Consider the following 21,718-nt stretch of genomic DNA (forward strand, 5'->3'; position numbering starts at 1 on the left):
CAGCCATACCATCCTCCTCCGCCCCTGCACCATTTACAACCTTCCACCCAAGAGGCACACCCATCCAACTTTGAGTCAACCAACTCCCGTCCTACGTTAAAGAAACCTCCCAGCAACCACCCCTTCCCGCAGCTGATATCTTAAGCTTCATATTTCGCAGCTTTTTGGGGGAGTACTCTGGGTTCGGGCCGCATACCGAGCCCGGAGCCCTCTCCTCGGACAGCACGCCAAATACGCATTTATTTTATCTGACTTATTTGTAAGTGTGAACTCGTGAAATGATGTTTTATAAACAAAGTTCGGGAGGAGCACGTTCAAATAATTGATCCAATTATCACATCATTCGAACCAGCTGTCGACAATCAGTAATCAACATGTCTTTCCAATCAGCTTGAGTTGGAGACCTGTGTATATATACACTCATTTGACTCACCAATGTTCCTCTACAGTTTTTCAGCATCCCTCCACCACCCCGTCTCCTCACACTCGCCTGGTTACTTCTTAACCAGCAATACGGGGGGAGTACTCTGGGTTCGGGCCGCATACCGAGCCCGGAGCCCTCTCCTCGGACAGCACGCCAAATACGCATTTATTTTATCTGACTTATTTGTAAGTGTGAACTCGTGAATCTCTTATGCTGGTTAGCCTGACCGGGTTCACAAGTATGAATATGTTCATCACTAACTGTGCAAGCCCTCCTTTCGTCAATGACAGGGGTGCTGATATCCTGCGAGCTGTGGTTTGCTTCCTGTCGCTGGATTTCATTCGACTGACTTGACTGACTTCGTAAGAAGTACTGATCAATGCGAGGCCCTTGTCCCTTCTCCCTCAAGCATTTCATTTTCCCTTGATGAACCTTCAAACCCCTGACCGTTGTCACCTTGCTCCAGCCACAGACACAAACTTGGAGTTCAATGACTTTACTTACTGCAGATCTTGAACTAGTCTTACTCTCCATACTCATATCCGTTTCCATTCCTAAGTCGTTAACCATGTTGTCCAACATTGAGTCATCTTCCGCCCCCGCTCTCGCAGACTCTAGGGGTATTTTTCTCTTTAATTTCTCAGAAGCCTTGGGCGGGTGTCTCCAGCATCCTGTAAACACGGAGCTGGATACTGCCGACAAGGGTAGCTAACCCTTACCAGCCCCATTGGGGTCTCTTTCCTCCTGTCAGCTGTCTCTCCAGGCTGTCACAAGGTCTTTCCCTGGTTGCCAGCAGCACTATTCACCGCAGTCACTGGATGTATCCAGATCTTCATGATTTCCATTACACGAGAGTAGATGTTAAAACTTCATGCTGATTTGTACTCGGCTTTCGCCAAGATAAGCAAAACTAAGACGTAGCTTTACAGTAAACTATGCTTCTCCATCCATTTACGCTTCTTTCCATAAGGTAGTGTGACTCCCCTTCTGTCCGGCGTTAACGGCAGCAGTGTACTTGGCACGTTAGCGCACGCGACGGCTGCAACTACAGGACCAGCACGACAACCGTCTGGATTGAACCGAGTAGGGGACATCTCTAGGGTCTTCAAGTGGGCACCTTCCGTCCTCAGTGTTTCGTCGACTAGCCCACGACACCTCAAGAGGGCTCGACAGTGACTCTGGCGTCCCAGAGTCACCCCCCTCCGTCCCCCACTCAACTCAGGCCAGCTTACTGACCTCTACATCCCTCCTGCTGCTGAGACCTAACCGCAATATCACAATCTCTCCGCGACCCAACCATACGCGCCAACCCGTTGACTAAGGCTGTCGAGCCCCACTGGTGCGTTAATATGCAGTTTCAGTGGACAACGGTTCCGTATGGCATACCACCTACCGCAAAACACAATATCTACCCAACCACCCGTCATTCACGCAATATCCACAGGAACGTATACAAACAAACCAACAGACTCTTCAAGTTTTCAAGAACTCTACGAAACCGTAGCGTGGCGGCCTGTACACAGCCAGTTAAAATCTTTCCGTCTCAACCACAGCCAGTTGCTGCTCCTTTCTGCTGCTTCAGATAAGTTCTTTACTGTGCGACGCAACTCTTGGCCACTGAATCCGACGTCTCTGAGGAACCGGGTTGTAGAGTGTGCCACAAAACCTCGACAACCCACTTCCACTGGATAAACCTGGATTCTCCATCCTCGCTGTTCTGCTTCAGTGGCCAGATGAGCATACCGCAGTTTCTTCCCCTCATATGCCTCATCTACCGCATCCTCCCATGGCACTGTTAACTCTATCAGTTGAACAATGCGTGCTGATCCAGACCACAAAACAATATCTGGTCGTAGGTTAGTGGTGGCAATCTCAGGTGGAAAAATAAGCCGTTGGTCAAGATCAGCCAGCATCTTCCAGTCCCTAGCAGCTTCCAGTTGTCCTGGGCGAGAATTGGTGTTAACACCTTTTCTTGGTGGTTGCTCGCCTGGGCGGAGGAATATTGTCTTCTGCGTGTAATGTTTTGCTAGAACAGGTGGCAACTTATTGGTCATGTTACGCTTGCCTTCTAATGCTAAAGCCAAACATCGCAATACTTGGTCATGGCGCCAAGTAAACCGACCTTGGCTAAGAGCCACCTTACATCCTGTCAAAATGTGCCTTAATGTGGCAGGTGATGAACACAAAGGACAAGAGGGATCCTCTCCTACCCAGAGGTTTAGGTTCTGCGGTGATGGGAGAACATCATATGTTGACCTAATAAGGAAACTGATCCTACTCTCTTCCATTGACCAAAGGTCTTGCCAGCCCATCTTACGTTGTTCCACACTCTCCCATCTCATCCACTCTCCCTGCTTGGCCTGTGAAATGGCCTTTATACACCTCATCCTCTCCTCCTGCTGTCGCACCTCGTTGACTACCAGCTTCCTCCTTTGAGCTGGGCCTGCCTTGTGCCATTTAGGAGGAGCTAAACTGAGCCCAAAACCCCCTCTTCCATGCTGTACCTGTCCCACGATATCCCTAATTTGAAGGGCAGCCTTTGCCTCTACTACAGATTTCTTTGCTGATCACTTTCTACCAGTTTTTAACACAGGGGCTGCCTCCCTTACACATTTGTCACGTGACTCTACTAAGGTCATTTCCAGTCTGACCTTGGCACACTTGAACTCCTCGGTTAAAGCAGAGACTGGCAGCTGCAATATTCCTTTACTATAAAGTCCTACTCTGCTGAGGCAGCGTGGAACTCCCAACCATTTCCTGATGTATGAACTTACCAACGCTTCCAGCTTCTCCACTGTTGTCAAAGAAACCTCGTACACGGTCAGTGGCCACAGCAACCTCGGCAGTAGACCAAACTGAAAGCACCAGAGTTTTAGTTTACCAGGTAGAGCACAGCTGTTTATGCTCTTCAACCCTTCCACTGCTTGTCGTCTAACTTCTCCCACCCGAACTGTGTCCTGTAGATCCCCATCGTACCATCTCCCAAGACTCTTCACTGGCTTCTCAGAAACTGTTGGTATTGCCTCACCATTAATGAAGAATGTTGTATCTACTACCTTTCCTTTAACTATCGAGATGCTCCTTGATTTAGAGGGCTTAAATTTCATTCGTGCCCATTCAATATTATCTGTTAACTTCCCCAATAACCGATTAGTGCAGGCTACTGTTGTAGTCATGGTTGTCATGTCATCCATGTATGCTCTGATTGGTGGTAGTCGCATCCCAGAAGCCAAGCGCTCTCCTCCTACTACCCATCTTGATGCCCTCATGATTACTTCCATCGCCATGGTAAAAGCCAGTGGAGAAAACTTCCCATAATTCCTGATGTACTTTGTATATCATAAGAAGGATGGCGTCTACGCTAACATTGAGGTTTACCGCAAACCGCCGGATCCAGGCCATATCGAGATCTGAGGAAGGACCATCACCTGGACACGACAACGCATCCCTGAAGTGCCAGCCTCATCAACACTGAAGGCTCGTTTCCACACCGGCGTGATGACTCCGACCCCAACCAGATGAACTGGATAAATATCGTGAAAGTTCTGATCCCATCTGACTTCTGACCTATTATGCTGCCTAAATCATAATCATACACTGTTCGTTCGTTGGCCAAAGGAGGACTGGCCCCCTGACTGAGCCTGGGTTCTCCCAAGGTTTTTTTTCTCCATTCTGTCACCTGATGGAGTTTTGGTTCCTTGCCACTGTTGCCTTTTCGCCTCTCTTCGCCTTTGTCGCCATTGGCTTTTGGCTTGCTTAGTTGGGGACATTTAACATTTCATTTCGAATTGAACAATACTATTACAACATTATTTTCCTGTTATCTCTGTAAAGCTGCTTTGAAACAATTTGTGTTGTAAAAAGCGCTATATAAATAAAGATGACTTGACTGACTTGACTTAATCAAGCGTGATCCCCATTTAAAACGCTTAATGTGAGTGATATTGAAGCACCAAATTTAGTACACAATATAGGCCTACTACCTTATTAATAAAGCATACTTCTTTATAGAGGCAATAAGATTATGATCAACACCCATAGAAAACCATTATAAAACGCTTCACGTGCAATAGCGCATTGCATGCTCAATAAGGTGTATCGGCTACTGAGTTTTAATATCACCGTGTTACTGCATTGACGTTAAGCTTTTTCGTAATAATAGGCTCTATGGGTTTTCCTTCCTGAGCCTGTTAAAAAGAAAAAGCTTAACATGAAATTCTGCAGTTGCGTTTAACTTTGCATGTGTAGGGGAGAGCAACCGCTCCGAGAGCGTAGTAAAGTAAGTTTTAGGTTTGATATTCGCCGCATTTTCTAAAGGGACAATCTGCAAATTCCACTCACAGTCAAACAAAAATATATAAACGTCCAGTCATTAATTCAAATGAACGATACCAAGGTTATAGTAAATGCCAAGTGGACAGACGGACTTAGCCTACTGTATGTCCAGCCACTATCTCAATTGAACTGTAACAAAAAAATAATTACTGTAAATTGTTTTTCTATTCATGTTCCAAAGGTTGTAGTACATTCCTAGTGATAGTCAGGTGAGATTTTGCATTATTGACCTGTAGTACCAAAAACCCTTTTGGTGAATTACAGTATTTTTTTTATTTTTTATAAAAAAGTAATTGTTTACTGTAAACAGTCTACATGAAGGGATATATTGGGACAATTTCACCTGTAGTAAGCCAGTCTAGTCACTAGGAACATTTTGAACATGAAAAACCACTTTGGTGAATTACATTATTTTTCTGCAGAATACAGGCTACGAAGGGAAGTATTGTTAAAATTTTACTTGTAAGTCAGTCTTACAGGAACCTACGAGCTTTGGAATTTGAAAATGTCTGTTTTTAAATATTAAAAGTTATTTTAATTAAACAAATTATACGTTTTAACGCAGTTAGTGGAATTGGCAGACGTTCCCTTGTGCATCATGAGCTGTGGTAGCGCGTCAAAACATTCTCATGTAGGCAGCTACACACACACGCAGGTGATTTTCAATTCATATTTAATGTCGATATACAATGGTTGCATATTGTTAAAACTCATCGTGCTATAGTAAGACTATATAACAGTGGCAAGGGTCAAGGGAAAACAAATGTCCTGCGAAAATCGTCTTGTAAAAACAGACATTTTCAAATTCCAAAGCTTGTAGCCTACAATGTGTAGTCATAAAAAAATAAACCTATAATATGAACGCAACTGCGAAATTTCATATTAAGCTTTTTCTTTTTAACAGGCTCAGGAACGTGAAACGTTGCGCGTCGCGTTCATATAGCCTATTGTATGTAGGCTATAGTTTTCCTCCCATAGAGCCTATTATTACGAAAAAGCTTAACGTCAATGCAGTAACACGGTGATATTAATCTCAGTAGCCGATAGGCTACACCTTATTGAACATACAATGCGCTATTGCACGTGAAGCGTTTTATAATGGTTTTCTATGGGTGTTGATCATAATCTGATTGCCTTTATAAAGTATTCTTTATTAATAAGGTAGGCCTATATTGTGTACTAAATTTGGTGCTTCAATATCACTCACATTAAGCGTTTTAAATGGGGATCACGGTTGATTACGCTGCCGTTGTCTGTTTTAGCAGAATACTGCCATCTAGTGGTAGCAGGTTTTCTCAGACAGCTGTGTGTGGATCGTGCAAGGCGAAACCTGCGAAATGAAAGTCTCAAAATCCAAATGAATCAAATAGGATCGACTCAGAAACGAGTCAATGAATGCACGCGTGTCACCTCATCCACAAATGCACGTCTTACTTGTTGGATGCACAAATTCTGGCCTAGATTAATACAAAATTGAGGTTTTGTTTTAACAACTTATGTCTCTATTTGTACAAAATGCTGCACATTCATGTGATTCTGGATTGTGCACACAAGTTGTATTGTAGGCTATTAGTTTAAATGTAGCGACGCACATTTGTGAATTTGTCAAATAAATGGGTAGCTGTGCACACATTAATAATTAGCACCAGGCCTATTCATTTGTAGTTGTTTGTGTGTGGGTTGTGAAATGCTTAAAAACCGCGAAATGAAAGTCTCAAAATCCAAATGAATCAAATGAGATCGACTCAGAAAAGAACTCAATGAATGCACGCGTGTCACCTGATCCACACATGCACATCTTCTTTGTTGCATGCACAAATTATGATATACTAATACAAAAGAAAACATTTGTATTCACAAAAATGTCTCTATTTGTACAAATTGCTACACATTCATTCAATTTTTAATTTTGCACACGCAAATTGAAAGGCATGGATAAAACATTTTTGCAACATGTATCAAGTTCATTGATAGTGTGCTTGTACGTGTTAATCATAATCAGACTAAAATCATCCCATACAATAATGTCTAAAGTCGAAAAAAGTAAATAAAAAAAGTAAATATATATATATATATATATATATATATATATATATATATATATATATATATATATATATATATATATATATATATATATATATATATATATATTTATTTATTTATAATGAAACCATCATATTTAAAAAAGAAATGATATTAATCATATCATAAAATATCACATTTATTTGTTACTACTGTAAAGCTATATTAAATTGTTTTGTCAGTGCTTTCAGAATCTACATTTTTTTAATAATTTTGTTCCTGTATTTTTAAAATGAACATTTTAATGACAGTATATTTATTGAACAAAAATGAATTCTTTAATTTATCAAAATAAACTGAAAAAAAGTGATACTATCTTGGATATTATTAAACAAATTGCATAAAATATTATAAAACTATATTTATTATAATATATATATATTTAACCCTCTACTGCACTGTGTTGCCATATGGCAACATACCCATTCTTTGGACATTTCTTGAAATTTGAAAATAAATATGAGCTCTGATTAATCTTAAATTCATGGTAGAACCTGGTGGTAACCAATGATAAGCTTTGATGACATCACATGACACTACCATAGACTGGACACTACACACCCTTGCACTGTCATTCTTTTCACACACTTTTGATGACTCCAGTTGCTGAAGAAGTGCTTGTGAATATGTGAAGATTTTCCTCAATTTTTCATATTTCTTCAGAATTTAAAAATTACATCAAGCATCTGGGGTTAGTTCTAATCTTTTTTCAATCATTGTCAAATTGTTTTGATACTACTATTAGGCTACCTTTTTATTCAATAAAATAGGTATGTTGCCATATGGCAACATTGTGCGGTAATGGAACAATATTTTGCCCATGCTAATGCAGAGTAGTTTTTTATGAATGACAATATTAGGATGCACTGATATAGTTGGATGGTTGTATTCTACTCATATATTTATATATATTTGTATATATTTATAAAGTAAAGTAAAAGTAAAGTATAAAAGTAAAATATATATCCGTCTTGACCGCTTTGATCACTGGCCAGAGATGGGTGCACCAAAAGGAAGGTGCAAGAATCCTGGCTGCAAGGGCATCGTTAGGTTTGCTCTAAGTGCAAGGTGCACCTCTGCCTTAAAGGTGGGGTATGTGATTTGCAAAACGGCCGGCAGATTTTGTAGCGCTTTACCAGCTCGCCTCGGCTCGACTCGACTCGACTCGCCTTTGTTTGGTTTTCCACTTTTTTTCGTACCACCTCCGGCGGGTTCTGAGCGAGCTGAGGCGATACTAAAATGTGACGTGTAACCACGGCAGACTGCTGATTGGTCAGAGAGAATCGTCACTATTCACTGCGTCATCATTGCACGCGCCAGAAGGAGTATCCTGAATAACCCTGCTATTTTTAAATAGTTTGGCCAGAGATTGCATGATATACCCATTACTACTATTATTATGGCAACTCGGAAGAATACGCCGTGGTCAAACGATGAGTGTGTGTCGCGGGTGTGTGTTGCGACTCGCGTAGAAGATTACGTCACGGCAGTTTCCTGCGGCGTCGCTATGACGACCAGCCAGGTACTATTTGTGGAGGTAGGCCTAGTATCTGCAATGGAAAACGGAGCGAAAAGCGAGCCGAGTCGAGTTGAGTCGAGCTGAGCTGAGCTGGACTGGTACTGGTAATGGAAAAGCGCCATAAAACTGCTAGAAGCTTTTAGTAAGATTTTGTTTTGGCGCAGTACCAAATATTCTCCATTAGATGCCAGCAAAAAAACTCCACTGGTGCACACAGTGGTTAATTTGTGATTTGCACAGTAGAGTTTTTCTCTCTCAAATATTACAAGCATGCACACACACACACACACATTTATTTTATTGCACAATGCACACATAAAAACCACAATCTGACATCCATACCAACACACTCACACAATTACAGCTGCATAATTCATCCAATTGGCTTTATAATATGCAGAAGCAGAAAACAGGAATACAAGTATTTTATAGTGAGTATTTGCTTTATTGGTCAAATGGCAAAATCGTATTTTTTTTTTAATTATTTTAATTTTGAAGCCAACATAATGAAAGCCTATTAACAAAGATTGCATAATTTCATAGTTAAATGCCCCTGCGGTTAATAATTGTAGTTTCGGTGGGTTTCAATGGGGACATTTTTGGTCCTGAGTGGAACTATTTTGTATATAGTGCAAAATAGATTTATTAAAGGAAATTGGGGTGACAGTAAAATTCCAATAAAAATACACACCTGTGCAAAAATGTATGCAGTGTGCATTAACACAAGCAAAATGATCAAATTAAAAAAGAAAATCCATAACACTAACTTAAACTGCACTGTAAAATAAACAAGTTGCTGCCATAAATTTGAAGTACAAACGACTTGGATGTTTAAGTCATTTCAACTTAAATTACATTAAAATGACTTTAAAAAATGAGTTGAACCTTGAAAGTTGAAAAAAGTTGCAAATTGCTTAACTTATCTTGATGAGTTAAAGTAATGTAAAAACATATGTTGTGATAACTTATTGATCATATCATGTTTTACAGTGTGGAGGACAGGTGACCACTAGGGGGCCTCAGCAAACTTCCAAGGGAGACCTATTTAGCCTTATGAGTGTTTAAAATTAGTTATATTAACATAATATTAATTAATATTCTAAAAGAAAACAAACAAAAAAATAATGATGTAAAACACTAAACTAATGTCATTTATTAGGCTATTTTATTTATTAGTACCAGAGGTATGGTATTGTACTGGCCTATTGAATGTCTGTATATTTAAGCTATTGCATGTCAATCATAAACATAATTACTGTGGAATACTGTTCATTATTATTTGTTATGCTTATATTAAATTAGGCTTTACCTCAGATTTCTAACTCTAACTCTGTAACCAGTAAAATCTCAAACTCAATTTCTTTAACATAAAAAATGCTCCCATAGAGGACTTCTTGGAAAATGTCAGCTTCCTATATCTGATCCCACAGCGGAGATATCAAAACCTGAAAGAGTATTTTAAATTGCACTTTCTTACCCCTATGAGAAAAATAATTAAGAGAAGTCTCAAGCCTGAAATGTTCTGCCCGAAATGTTTTATTTGGACTGAGAATCGAAACCTTCCTATAATAAATTGAAATTAAAAGTGGATGCTTGAGTGATCTTGTTCATTACATTTGGACATAAATTCTAAGTCAAAGGAACAAGAAACTGCTTTTTGGGAGCAACACCCATCCTTGAGGTTTCTGTACACCCCTATAACCAAAATTTATTGGGAAAGACAGCTATTGTGTTTAAACCAAGTAAAATAAAAAATAAAAATGGGTGATTTTGCAATACCGACACACATAGAGGCAATCAATCAATCAATCCATCAATAATTCAATCAATCAAACAAACAAATTTAGAAGAATTGAAAATGGTCAAGCAATCTCAATTGGACATCTTGAGATACACTGACCCTGCTGGTTTTACTACATTTTATTTTCATGATGTTGACACTGTCAACAATAATAATCCTAGACATTTAGTCCAGTGGGATGGGTTATAACAGTTTAACTATAAGTAGTACCTTTATAAACTACAATTACTGCGCTAAAGACATTTAAACAAACTGTGACATGTCATGAATATGCATGAACTGTGATGCATTTTATTGCAACGCATTATTTTGTGTATAATACGTTCTTTTCTAAACTTTTTTTTATTCTATACTTTTTATATAAAGGAAAGAAAATGTAGGCATATAAAGTTCTGTATCTTTAGGTTTCTTTCTCTTAATTATGTCTAGATAAGCACTTAGAATTACCATTATGATATGCCATATATAAACTTTGCCATTTATTTTGGTTGTTAAATTCTGTACAGTAAAAGTCCTTTATTTAAGCTTTATATTATTCAACAGTTTTATTCGGAATATTTATCGAGTAATGCTAACTCTTGATTTGTTTAAATATGTATTATTAAATTAATCTCAAAGAAAAAAACTAGCCAACAGGTTGCTCCAGAAGAGAATTTGTGTCTCCTAAAAGACATTATGAAATGTTCTGACTACAAGCTTGACAACATCAAACTTGAAAATATATTATTTTAATAAAAATTGTTTAAATAAAAAACTACAATAGGACTTCATGTGAAGCACCGATAGTATTCAACTTAATGAATCTGACTTTCCAACAATAGTAAGTGGCGTAGTATTTCATTATCAGTAATAGCATCATGTCTGTGTACAGAAAAAAAGTGCATTAGGTAAAGGGATGTTTTAAAACATTATCCATTAATGAGGTGCTGTGCCTTTAAGAGCGGAAACAGCTCCTGTTCGCTGTCCTCCACCCTCCTCTGTTCAATGACGCTTTACAACATCGCTTTCATCAAACACGACACGAATGAATGCACGAATCAATTACAGGTAAAAAGCCATAGCCTACTTTCCTTTATCTATGAATTTGCATGTTTATGTTTTAATGCTTAGATTTGTCGTTAATGCGAAACATAGCGGGGCAGTTTCTCACCTGTCTTCTCGACGATGCTCATCAACACCTTGTTCTTTTAGCTCAAGGGAGGCTGAAAACAGACAGCTGTCACTGTATAGTTCAATCAAACGATAGAAAATATCGTTGATTCTTAAATGTGAGCTTATTTGACCCTTTTAAAATATCACTACAGACAAATACATGTCGAGTTAGATTATCCGTGCTGCGTTTTATGGAGAAAGGTGGTGCATCAACATTTAGCTTGTATTTCATATCAGTTTTTTAAGTAAAGTGAGTGTAAATTCACTGTACAATGGAGATTTTCAGATAAGGATGACATGTATGACGTCACCCAGGGCTCGCTCCAGCAGTGGGTCTAGAGAAGCAGCGGATATGATGTGATGTGAACGGGAAACTTTGAAGATTTTTAATACAGAAGTTACATTTGTAATGGTGTAGGGCCTAGCCTATTTTCATTTAGATGTGGTATTATTATTTGTGGTATTATTAATTACTGCATAAATTAATTAAGATTATTAAGTAATAAATTCATTTTAAGACAGCATGGAATAGATTGTATAATATGCTGTTAGCTATAATTTGGATGGTAGTATCATGAGCCACAATTGAAGTCATGTGACACTCATGCCAGGCGGCAGGCGTTATTGTTGTCGAGTTTCCGCGCGCCGATTTCTTTGGGCCGGGCCTAGTCAAAGTCCAGGGCCGTTTTTTAGTCCCAGTCCGTCCCTGGGAATCACCATCTGTCATCCGCAGCATCATCTGTGTAAACTGTGGCCTGGTTACATCTCCACATAACTGCTGCTGCATATTATAATTCATTCATTTAATCAAAATGTAGAGGTTTTATTAAGCATTAAACACTATTAAACGTTTATGTTGCATATTCCAAATATATTATGCCAGGTTAATATGATTGATAACTGAAATTAGTATTCAGTTTAGACTTTTTAGGAATTCTTTCTGTATGCTACCATATCTATGGCTGCATTTTTTGGCTACCTGCAAAAGGTATTGTCACTAACTTAATACATAGGGTCAATTATATACATTATGGCATAAAAACAAATATTACGGCTCAATTATAGTGCAAATAATACTACGGTCCTCTATTGCCTACTTATTGAGACCAGGGGAAAGTAAGCCCACCCATTAAAATTATGTACCATGATTTGTAGTGATGGCCCTGTGACTGTGTGTAAATTATGCACAACATTTCATAACACAATAAATGCATGTTGAATAATTGACTGGTTTCTATGTTATATTACACAGCTCTCTGCTCTGTACTTTCATAGTAGATTTGTATGTAATAAAATTTACTGGAAGCTGCTGGATGTAAATTCTTCATATTCAATCAATGTTTTCAGATAGATATCTGATAACTACAGGATACAAAGGGACTAAACCCATCACTAGGTCTAGAATAGAATGTTATGAAATATATGAAATGTCCAATAAAAAAAAAAAAGACCACACTTTAAATATATAAATTTGGCCTAAACAATCATTAATTTTTTGACCTTTTGACATTTTCTGACATTTATGACTGCTTTTCAGTATAGTATATTTATTCATGTTTATTTTCATTTCAGGTTTATAAGGCCTGTTTGACTCTGAAAACTATGGACCAGGTGTGACCTTGGCGTATTTCATATCATCTCTTTTACCAACTCTACGTTCTCTATCAAGATGGCATCATGTGTTTCTGGATGCTCTTCAGTGATGAGGTTCTGTCAGAAGCTCAACAGGCTAAAGACGCTGGAGGATGACGTAATGGCAACATCACTGAAGCGTTGTCTGTCCACAGTGGACCTCGCTCTGCTTGGTGTCGGTGGAATGGTGGGTTCAGGCCTGTATGTTCTCACAGGAACCGTTGCTAAAGACACTGCAGGACCAGCTGTGGTGGTGTCGTTCCTCATAGCAGGAGTCGCGTCTCTCATGGCAGCGCTGTGCTATGCTGAGTTTGGCGCCCGTGTACCAAAGACAGGCTCCGCCTACATGTTTACTTACGTTTCTGTTGGGGAAATCTGGGCGTTCCTGATTGGTTGGAATGTCATTTTGGAGTATATGATTGGCGGGGCTGCAGTTGCTCGTGCATGGAGTGGCTATCTAGACTCTATTTTCAATCACCGCATCCAGAACTTCACTGAAAGTCATGTGATGCGTTGGGACGTGCCCTTCATTACTCATTACCCAGACCTCTTAGCGGCCTCCATCCTCCTAGTGGCTTCATTTTTCATCTCATTTGGTGTTCGTGTCTCATCTTGGCTCAACCACATCTTTTCGGCCATCAGTATGGTAGTCATTGCCTTTATCTTGGTGTTTGGCTTTGTACTGGCCGACCCAGTCAACTGGAGCGCTCGGGAGGGAGGCTTTGCCCCGTTTGGATTTTCGGGTATTATGGCAGGAACTGCAACATGCTTCTATGCATTTGTTGGCTTTGACGTGATAGCGGCTTCCAGTGAAGAAGCCAGTAATCCTCAGAAGGCTATTCCTATAGCGACTGCCATCTCATTGGGCCTGGCGGCCACAGCGTACGTCCTGGTGTCCACAGTTCTTACATTAATGGTTCCATGGCATACACTCGACCCAAACTCCGCTCTGTCAGATGCGTTCTTCAGACGGGGATACAGCTGGGCCGGGTTCATCGTGGCTGTGGGTTCCATCTGTGGTGAGTACGAGTTAGTGGTTGACATATAGGATTTTTAATGGCCAGTGTTGATATGAGTGAGCAGGGTGGTTTAATACAAATATACAAAATTAAATGACAACAAAAGATGTAAATTTTTTTTTTAAATTTAATAACCACTTAACGCAACAATTATTTATTAATTTTTCATCAATTCATTATTCATTAATTTTTTTTAGATAATAGTGGCCAATCATATAAGCAAATTATTCAGTCTTGTTGAAAACTATCTTGAGGCAACATCACATCTCTTTTTTTATGCCCTTTTAGGAAATTATTAAATATTCCATCCTGGTTTGTTTGCATGTCACCTTACCCATTGAAAAAAATGATTACCTCCAGTGAATGTCTTTTAAAAATGTAATTTATTTTATGGCCATATATATAAAAAATGAATACTTTTATAGCTAGGATGTATTAAATTAATCAAAAATGGCATTAAGACCTTTATAATGTTACCAAAAATGTCTAATTCAAGTAAATGCTTTTCTTTTGAACTTTCTATTCATCACACCATCCATATTGCAGTTTAAAATATATTGACTTAGAAAACTTGTAATAATATTTCACAATATTAAGGTTTTTACTGTATTTTTGATCAAATAAATGCAGCCTTGGTGAGCAAAAGAGACTTTCAAAAACATAAAAAAAAATCTTTCTGACCTCATACTTTTGAACGTGTGTGTAGAGATCCATTAGCCTGGCATGCCAGACCTACATCAAGATGTTAGGTCTGGGAACTCTCCATTGACATGCCTCAATCCGAGGGGCGGGATAAACGGTTACCTTTCAAAATCCCTCTGCACGCAATAGGATAACGCTACAACCAACCAGAGCAACGAACGGTTGTGGATGAGTGAGTCCCATGCGTTTTTCCACCAGCGGAGCTAATTGATATATTATACTTTTGCCGTATCAGGACGGCAAAAATCCGAACACATCTTCCTTTTTTGAGAATGACTTAAGTGACGTTCTCTTAACTCCAAGTCCTCCAGAGTCGCGGCCAAAGCCGATTCGAAAGACCGCTGCATCTTCATTGTTTTCAAGTAGCAGGGAAATCACCTATGGAAATCACGCGGAACGTCATGAACTGTGCCGTCATTGTGTTAAGCCCGCCCGCCGACTCTATACACGATGTGATTGGCCCGACCAGTTTTTGGTTTTTCCAGCTCAAAAGCCTATGGAGAGTTGCTAGACCACACTGGCTGCGAAATAATTTTCGCTGCCGCTAGGGTGCGTCTAGATTTCTAGGCTAGAGATCCATAGTATATATAGAGATCCATACCGATGTTCATATGGTCACATAGGCGTAAAATAAAATATTGTTTCTTTTTATTTTTATTTTTTTATCTTTGAAGACATGATTGAACTTTATAGCAGTCTCTATAATTGTTATGTTCATATAGATGAAGAAATATGGAGTTATACTGTTTCCTATCTTGTCTAATTAAAACGATCTAATCTCTTTCATCTAGCCATGAACACTGTGTTGCTCAGCAACCTCTTCTCTCTCCCGCGGATTGTGTATGCCATGGCGGAGGACGGCCTCTTCTTCTCTGTCTTTTCTCGTGTCAACCCTGTAACCAAAGTCCCGGTGATCGCCATTCTTGTTTTTGGCAGCCTTATGGCATTTCTTGCCCTCATCTTTGATCTAGAAGCACTAGTCCAGTTCCTCTCTATTGGCACTCTGCTTGCTTACACTTTTGTAGCGGCCAGCATCATAGTGCTCCGCTACCAACAGGATAAATGTACTGGGAGCTCAGCAGGAAGTGGAATCGAGAGAGATGCTTCATCCACACCTTCACTGAACCAGTCAGGGCAGCAGCTGGATCCATCTGTGGCAGTGAACGAGACCCAGACCTTTGCACAGGACAGCGGAGAGCCGAAGGAGTACGAGTCATTCTCTGATAAACTTCAGCTGGTGGAGAGGCAGAAGGCGGTGAAGGAGAGACGCGCTGCTGGGACACTGAAGGCTCGCTGGGAACCGTATCTGGGCCGTATACTGGGGGACTGTGAGCCGGGGGAGGTGGTGGCGTTCTCTGTGCTGGCTCTGATGGTCAGTGCAGTCTCTTTAAGTGCTGTGTTGGTGTTTGGGAGTAACCAGCTGCATCTGCCTGTGTGGAGCTTCACCCTTCTGCTGGTCATCTTCAGTCTGGTCTTCCTGCTCAGTCTGGCTCTCATCTGGGTCCATGAACAGCAGCCCAATCACAAGACCTTTCAGGTGAGTTACAAATACTGCAGTAATGAGGTGAATAGACATCTGGTAAGACAAAACCACAGATATTATACAGTTAAAGCCTTTAACTGTATAATATCTGTGGTTTTGTCTTAACTTAAAGGGTAGTTTACCACAAAAAAAAAAATCTGTCATCAATTACTCACTGTCATTTAGTTCAAAAACCATATAATAAGACTTTCATTCATCTTTAGAACACAAATGAAGTAATTTTGAATAAATTGTGAGAGATTTCTGTTCCTCCGTTGAAAGTCTGTTCTCCCAAAACTCTGATGTTCAACAAGTTCATAAAGAGACAGTTAAATAAATCCATATGAATTTAATTTAGAATTGTATTCACATATTGATCAGCGAAAATATTCACATTGTTCAGCAAACATACATAAAGCATTCTCTTTATGAACGTTATGAACTAAGTTTTGGGTGATTAGACACTTCATGGAGGGACAGAAATTTCTCAGATTTCATAAAAAGTCTTAAGGGGTTGGAACGAAATAAGAGTGAGTTGATGATAGAATTTTATTTTTGGTTGAAATATCACTTTTAGAAACAATTTAGTGTATTACTGAAGCACATATGTTTTTATGCACACACATATGTGTCTAATATTTGTCCTGTGCAAGCCTAAATCATGATATGTTACAATTGCATATACTGTACAATTGTGGTCATAAGTTTATATACACCTTGCAGAATCTACAAAATGTTAACTGACTGAGCTTTTGAACTCGAATGTGTAATGAGTGACAACCGATAAGTACTAAGAGCATTTAGGAGTGAACTGAGGATACTGATATCTGATATAAAATTATGCAAAAATTGTTTCAGCCTAAAGATGTAAATAGATTTCAGCATTGTTTAATATAAATGCAAATTAGATGAGTTAAAAATTACTTTGTTTTTTAGGAGCTGATTGGCTGCAACAAACTGAATGAATACATTAAATTACTCTAAACTCCCTTATTAATAAAACCATATAAATAAATGTAAAAAAAAAAAAAAAAAAAAAACATGTTTGTATGCTATGGACCATGTGATTATGCATTCATGTAGGATGTATGTAAAAGAATCACTGAATAGTTTTCTTGAACCAGTTGATTTAAACAAACCGTTCAAACCAACTGAGATTGAGTCATAGAAATGAGTCAGGCTTTCCATCACTAGTATGTGTTTCATCATTCAGGTTCCTCTGGTGCCATTTATTCCTGGCTTCAGCATCCTCCTGAATGTATTTCTCATGTTGAAGTTAAGTCCGCTCACCTGGATCCGTTTCACCATATGGCTCGCAGCAGGTACCAGTTCATCACATTTCACTTCTCCTTCACCACAATATTGTGAATTACATAACATCAATTTAGTAATTACTGTACTAAAGTAAAGCATCTAAGGAGATATATACACTTTATGAACTGACCGACTCAGTACAGAACAGCATTATCTCATTAAAGACAATTACTGAAAACAATGAACATATCGCTGTCTTAAGGTGATAGTTCACCCAAAAATGAATATCTACCCTCATATTGCTCCATTATGTAAGTATTTATTTCTTGTGTGGAACACCAAAGGGATGTTCAGAGTGTTTAACCTACTTTTTTCTTATAATTAAAGAGAATGGCAGCCATTACAAGCCGCGGTTCCATTACAGATTTGCGCAAAACTTTAGCAATATTTTATAAATGTTGATAAAAAACTATTGTGAAATGACAGCATTTCCATTACCTATTGTTATGCGACTAAAACACTCACAAAAAAATTCCTCTCGCGATAAGTCATTCCACAAAAAAATAATTGTCTGAAAAACCACCTCATGTGAGCGTAAAATCGTTTTTACGATTATATGGGATTTTTTTGCAAAATTGCTGTTTCCATTGGGCGTATTTTCAATTCGCAGTTGAAGGGTAATGGAAACGTGGCTTCTGTCAAGCTCCAAAAATACAAAAAAACACCCTTAAAGTTTTTTAAACCCATCCAATAGCTTTGTGTAAGGAACATAATGAATTATAAATTGTTAGTCACAGATTTGGAGAGTAAATGTTGACAGAAAACACATTTTGAGTGAACTGTCCCTTTAAAATATTTTCTCACACTGACATTTTGCTTGGAAATTGCTTGTAGCTAATAGCCTCGAGTTCAAACTATGAAAATGTACTGTTACCCTGACAGTGAATAAAAACACCATCTTGTTTTAATGAGAAATAAATTGTAAATGCCATGTCTATAGACTTGTTTTGTTAGTTTGTTAATCAAAGCTAATCGCTAAATGGCTGCTGCTTCGCCATGTGCAAACTCTTAAAGAGACAAGGCAACTATTGTCTTAGTGTCTCAGCATTTATTTGCTTTGGACTCATCTGTGGGAAGAGAAGATCAGTCCAAACATGATTATGTTCAGCTCCTCTCAGCACTGCTACAAACCATTTAAACCGTTAAACCAGCCTGGTCACATAATCAAATTTGTCGTCTTGCTCTGTCACAGGTCTTCTGGTGTATTTCGGGTATGGCGTCTGGCACAGTAAGGAGGGCTTACGGGAACAGCAGGGGCAGGAAGTGGCAGCGCGTTACGTGGTCCTTCCCAGCGGCAGCCTTGTGGAGACAGTGCAGAACGTCCAGCCTGAAGGACACACTCACAACACACACACACCAACCCTCGACAATCCACCTGCCAGCAGATGATCTGATCATGCTGAGGTGTGTTTACAGTACACCTGCATGCCTACCTGTTGTATTACTCTTGCTTTCTTTATCTTGTGTTTCACTTCCGTTTACTCCGGCTGTCATCATGTCAAGATACTGTTCATCAACTAAATGGGTTAAAGGAATGTTTTGGGTTCAATACAAGTAAAGCATAATGTTTATTACCAGCGTCTCACTGTAACTCAGATTTTTGCTTTTTTTAAAGAAAAAGGAGGGACAAGTTTAAATACATTTTAGTAGTAATCAACATTATGCCACAAAGGCTGTAGATTGAGCTTAACTTGTACTGAACATGAAATATTTCTTCTAAAGTCAGTGCGTGATTGTTTTGTATGCAATCATCGCCCTTTGTCAGCATCCTATTCATAACTGTGGGCCATTTACTTTCTTTCTTACATATCATATCCACTGTGTTAAGCTACTTTTAGCAACTATGCTGGCTTGTATGTAAATTATATATGAGAATAAGCGAAGTGCACCATAATTCTGTGGCCCAACCGGATTCATTATCTCCATTGTCTTTTTAATGGTGTTTATATAGAGCCGAGTGGATCCGCATTGCTGCTCTGTGAAAGCTGAAACCTTTAAGACAGACTACTGTTTATCATTCAAACACTGATGTAAGTTGTTGCTTGAACATATTCTGAGGAAACTTTATTTATTTGTGTAGTCCAAACACTGAAATGCACAGGTATGATGGTTCATTAATCTATAATGCAAGAATCTGTGACTGTTGAAAGGTAATTTGGAGTGTATTTACTGGCAGATACCTGATATTTTTATGGTTTCTGTGGACCTGTGGGAAATACTGACAATCACTGGTTGGTAGACAGAAAATATAGGGTCTGTTTAAAGGTCTATGAGTGTCTAAGCAAATGCTGTTAAGGGATCATGTGGATCTACTCAAATCTATCTCCCTTCCCGTAATATATCCCACACACACTCACTCTGATGGCCATAAATTGAATTTAACAGAAGGCAGGAACCAACAATGGATCACATGAATATACTCAAACATTACTGTATTTACACATACATTATTTTTGGGTGTTTGGGTCACGAACACACTCCTTAAACACACACTAACCCCTGTGGGCCTGATTCCAACCCTTTTCTCTGTGTTTTGTTTTCCACCACTTTTCTGCACCTCATGAATATTTATTTATAATATAGTATAACTGTATATTTATTTATTTTTCAGTGTATACTCAGACCAAAATCATGTTTTAATAATGTTCACTATTCATGATGTTTAAGTGAATTGAGTTTTTATGTGTATTCCTGAGTGATCGTGTTTCATTTGTGTCCACTGACACTCCTTACTTGCATTACCTTTGCAAACACACTTACCCAGCATTCACTAATCCTTATTCCCACACTCAGATTTGCACATCTCATGTGACGTCCAAACACACACACACACACACACACACACACACACACACACACTAAACTGCCCTTATTCTCACACACACTCAAACAGTGTGATGTGACTGAGCTGGGACATTTACTTGGCATTGGTACCTTGGAACTGACTGGTTGTTTTAGCTTCTGGACATTTTTGTCCAGATCTATTAATTTATTGAAAATATACATTTCATACATACAATTACTTGAATACACCTCTTTTATAATAAACATGTTTCTAATATAAAACAAATAAATGACAGGGTGATACAACTATCCTGATTTCAAAATGAAGAAGAAAAAAACTATTTAAAAGTATGACGTTCTTGAAAAGAAATAACCTTTTATTCTATTATTTCATAGAAAAAAACAAGTGTTTTTTAAATACTATAAATATTTGAACAACTATTTGAGAAGAGTTAATTTCTAAGAACATGACATGCATTTTAGTGTGTTCACACTTGTAGTTCAGTTCTCTTTTTGGACCAAAAAAAAAAGATCAATTTACTCCTTAGTGTGTACACTGTCACCAAACCTAAAGATGCATAAGAAAGGGCATGAGATAAGGTCAAAACCTGATTGGACAGCTTTTATGTTTTATATTTTGCATCAGATCTTGCCGAACATCCAAAATAATACTGTGTGCTAAATGCGCTTGTTGTATGTGTGTACATATGGTGGTATTTTTACCAACTTATAACTCACAAACGGCTTATAAAATGTGTAAAGGAATTAAAACATCTAGGAATACCTCCATTGCACATTCAAATTTAAGAGCTGGTGCAAAAGGACGCAGTTTTGATGCGTCCAAGTATGCTTGAGCATTATGTCCTTTTTAGTGTCAAATCTTGTGACATCACATCCTGTTTTTAGTTTGTTTATCTTTGGTCTGTGTTGTGTTCATATTTCAGTCGACCTGCTCCAGAGTTTGTTTGGAAGTAGACCGAGAACCCCTGAAAATGTGGGTCTCGGTCCCCTTGTTTGGTGTGCACCAGGTTTTAGAAGGCAGTGTTCATCACACTTAATCAAATGAACTGAACTTACAGAGCAATAGCACCAGAGTTCATTTTAATAAAACCAAACATGCCAAGTATAAACAAACCCTTAAAATGTTTCTGTTTGTCATTGACCCAGCTTCATGTGTGCATTAGAATGTGTCCATTGAGCTTTAAATTGTATGTTGACCATGAAGATTAAGTCATTTTTATGTTAGAATAGAATAGAACACTCAAAATGATATTGTCAAACTTACACACACATACACAGTTTTGAGAATGACTGGCATCCCGATCACCAGTGTGCCCTTCAGAGCACTTCACCTTGAGTTTCTCAAAGTGGACTGTCCCTGTTAGTAGTAAAGATAAATTTGCTTTAAATGGGAACTTAAAACTATTTA

The 21,718-nt window shown here is 38.6% G+C and overlaps 1 protein-coding gene across 2 annotated transcripts in view; it reads left to right on the forward strand.

The window, feature by feature from the left end:
- slc7a4 (solute carrier family 7 member 4) overlaps positions 1 to 19,082 on the forward strand; it is a 113,164-nt gene extending 94,082 nt beyond the window's left edge. The window contains exons 1-5 of one of the 2 annotated variants that reach the window (XM_056246616.1): positions 11,129 to 11,211; positions 12,889 to 13,967; positions 15,461 to 16,206; positions 17,405 to 17,513; positions 18,698 to 19,082. In XM_056246616.1, coding sequence (XP_056102591.1) covers positions 12,986 to 13,967; positions 15,461 to 16,206; positions 17,405 to 17,513; positions 18,698 to 18,894 — 2,034 coding nt within the window. In that variant the 5' untranslated portion in view covers positions 11,129 to 11,211; positions 12,889 to 12,985 and the 3' untranslated portion in view covers positions 18,895 to 19,082. Of the gene's footprint in view, positions 1 to 11,128; positions 11,212 to 12,888; positions 13,968 to 15,460; positions 16,207 to 17,404; positions 17,514 to 18,697 lie in introns of those variants that run through there. The other variant, XM_056246617.1, reaches the window with a different exon arrangement.
- Positions 19,083 to 21,718: the final 2,636 nt, after the last annotated feature.

This window comes from Rhinichthys klamathensis, unplaced genomic scaffold (assembly GCF_029890125.1).
Source record: "Rhinichthys klamathensis goyatoka isolate OS25496 unplaced genomic scaffold, OSU_Roscu_1.1 h1tg000040l_1, whole genome shotgun sequence".
Classification (NCBI taxonomy): Eukaryota; Metazoa; Chordata; class Actinopteri; order Cypriniformes; family Leuciscidae; genus Rhinichthys; species Rhinichthys klamathensis.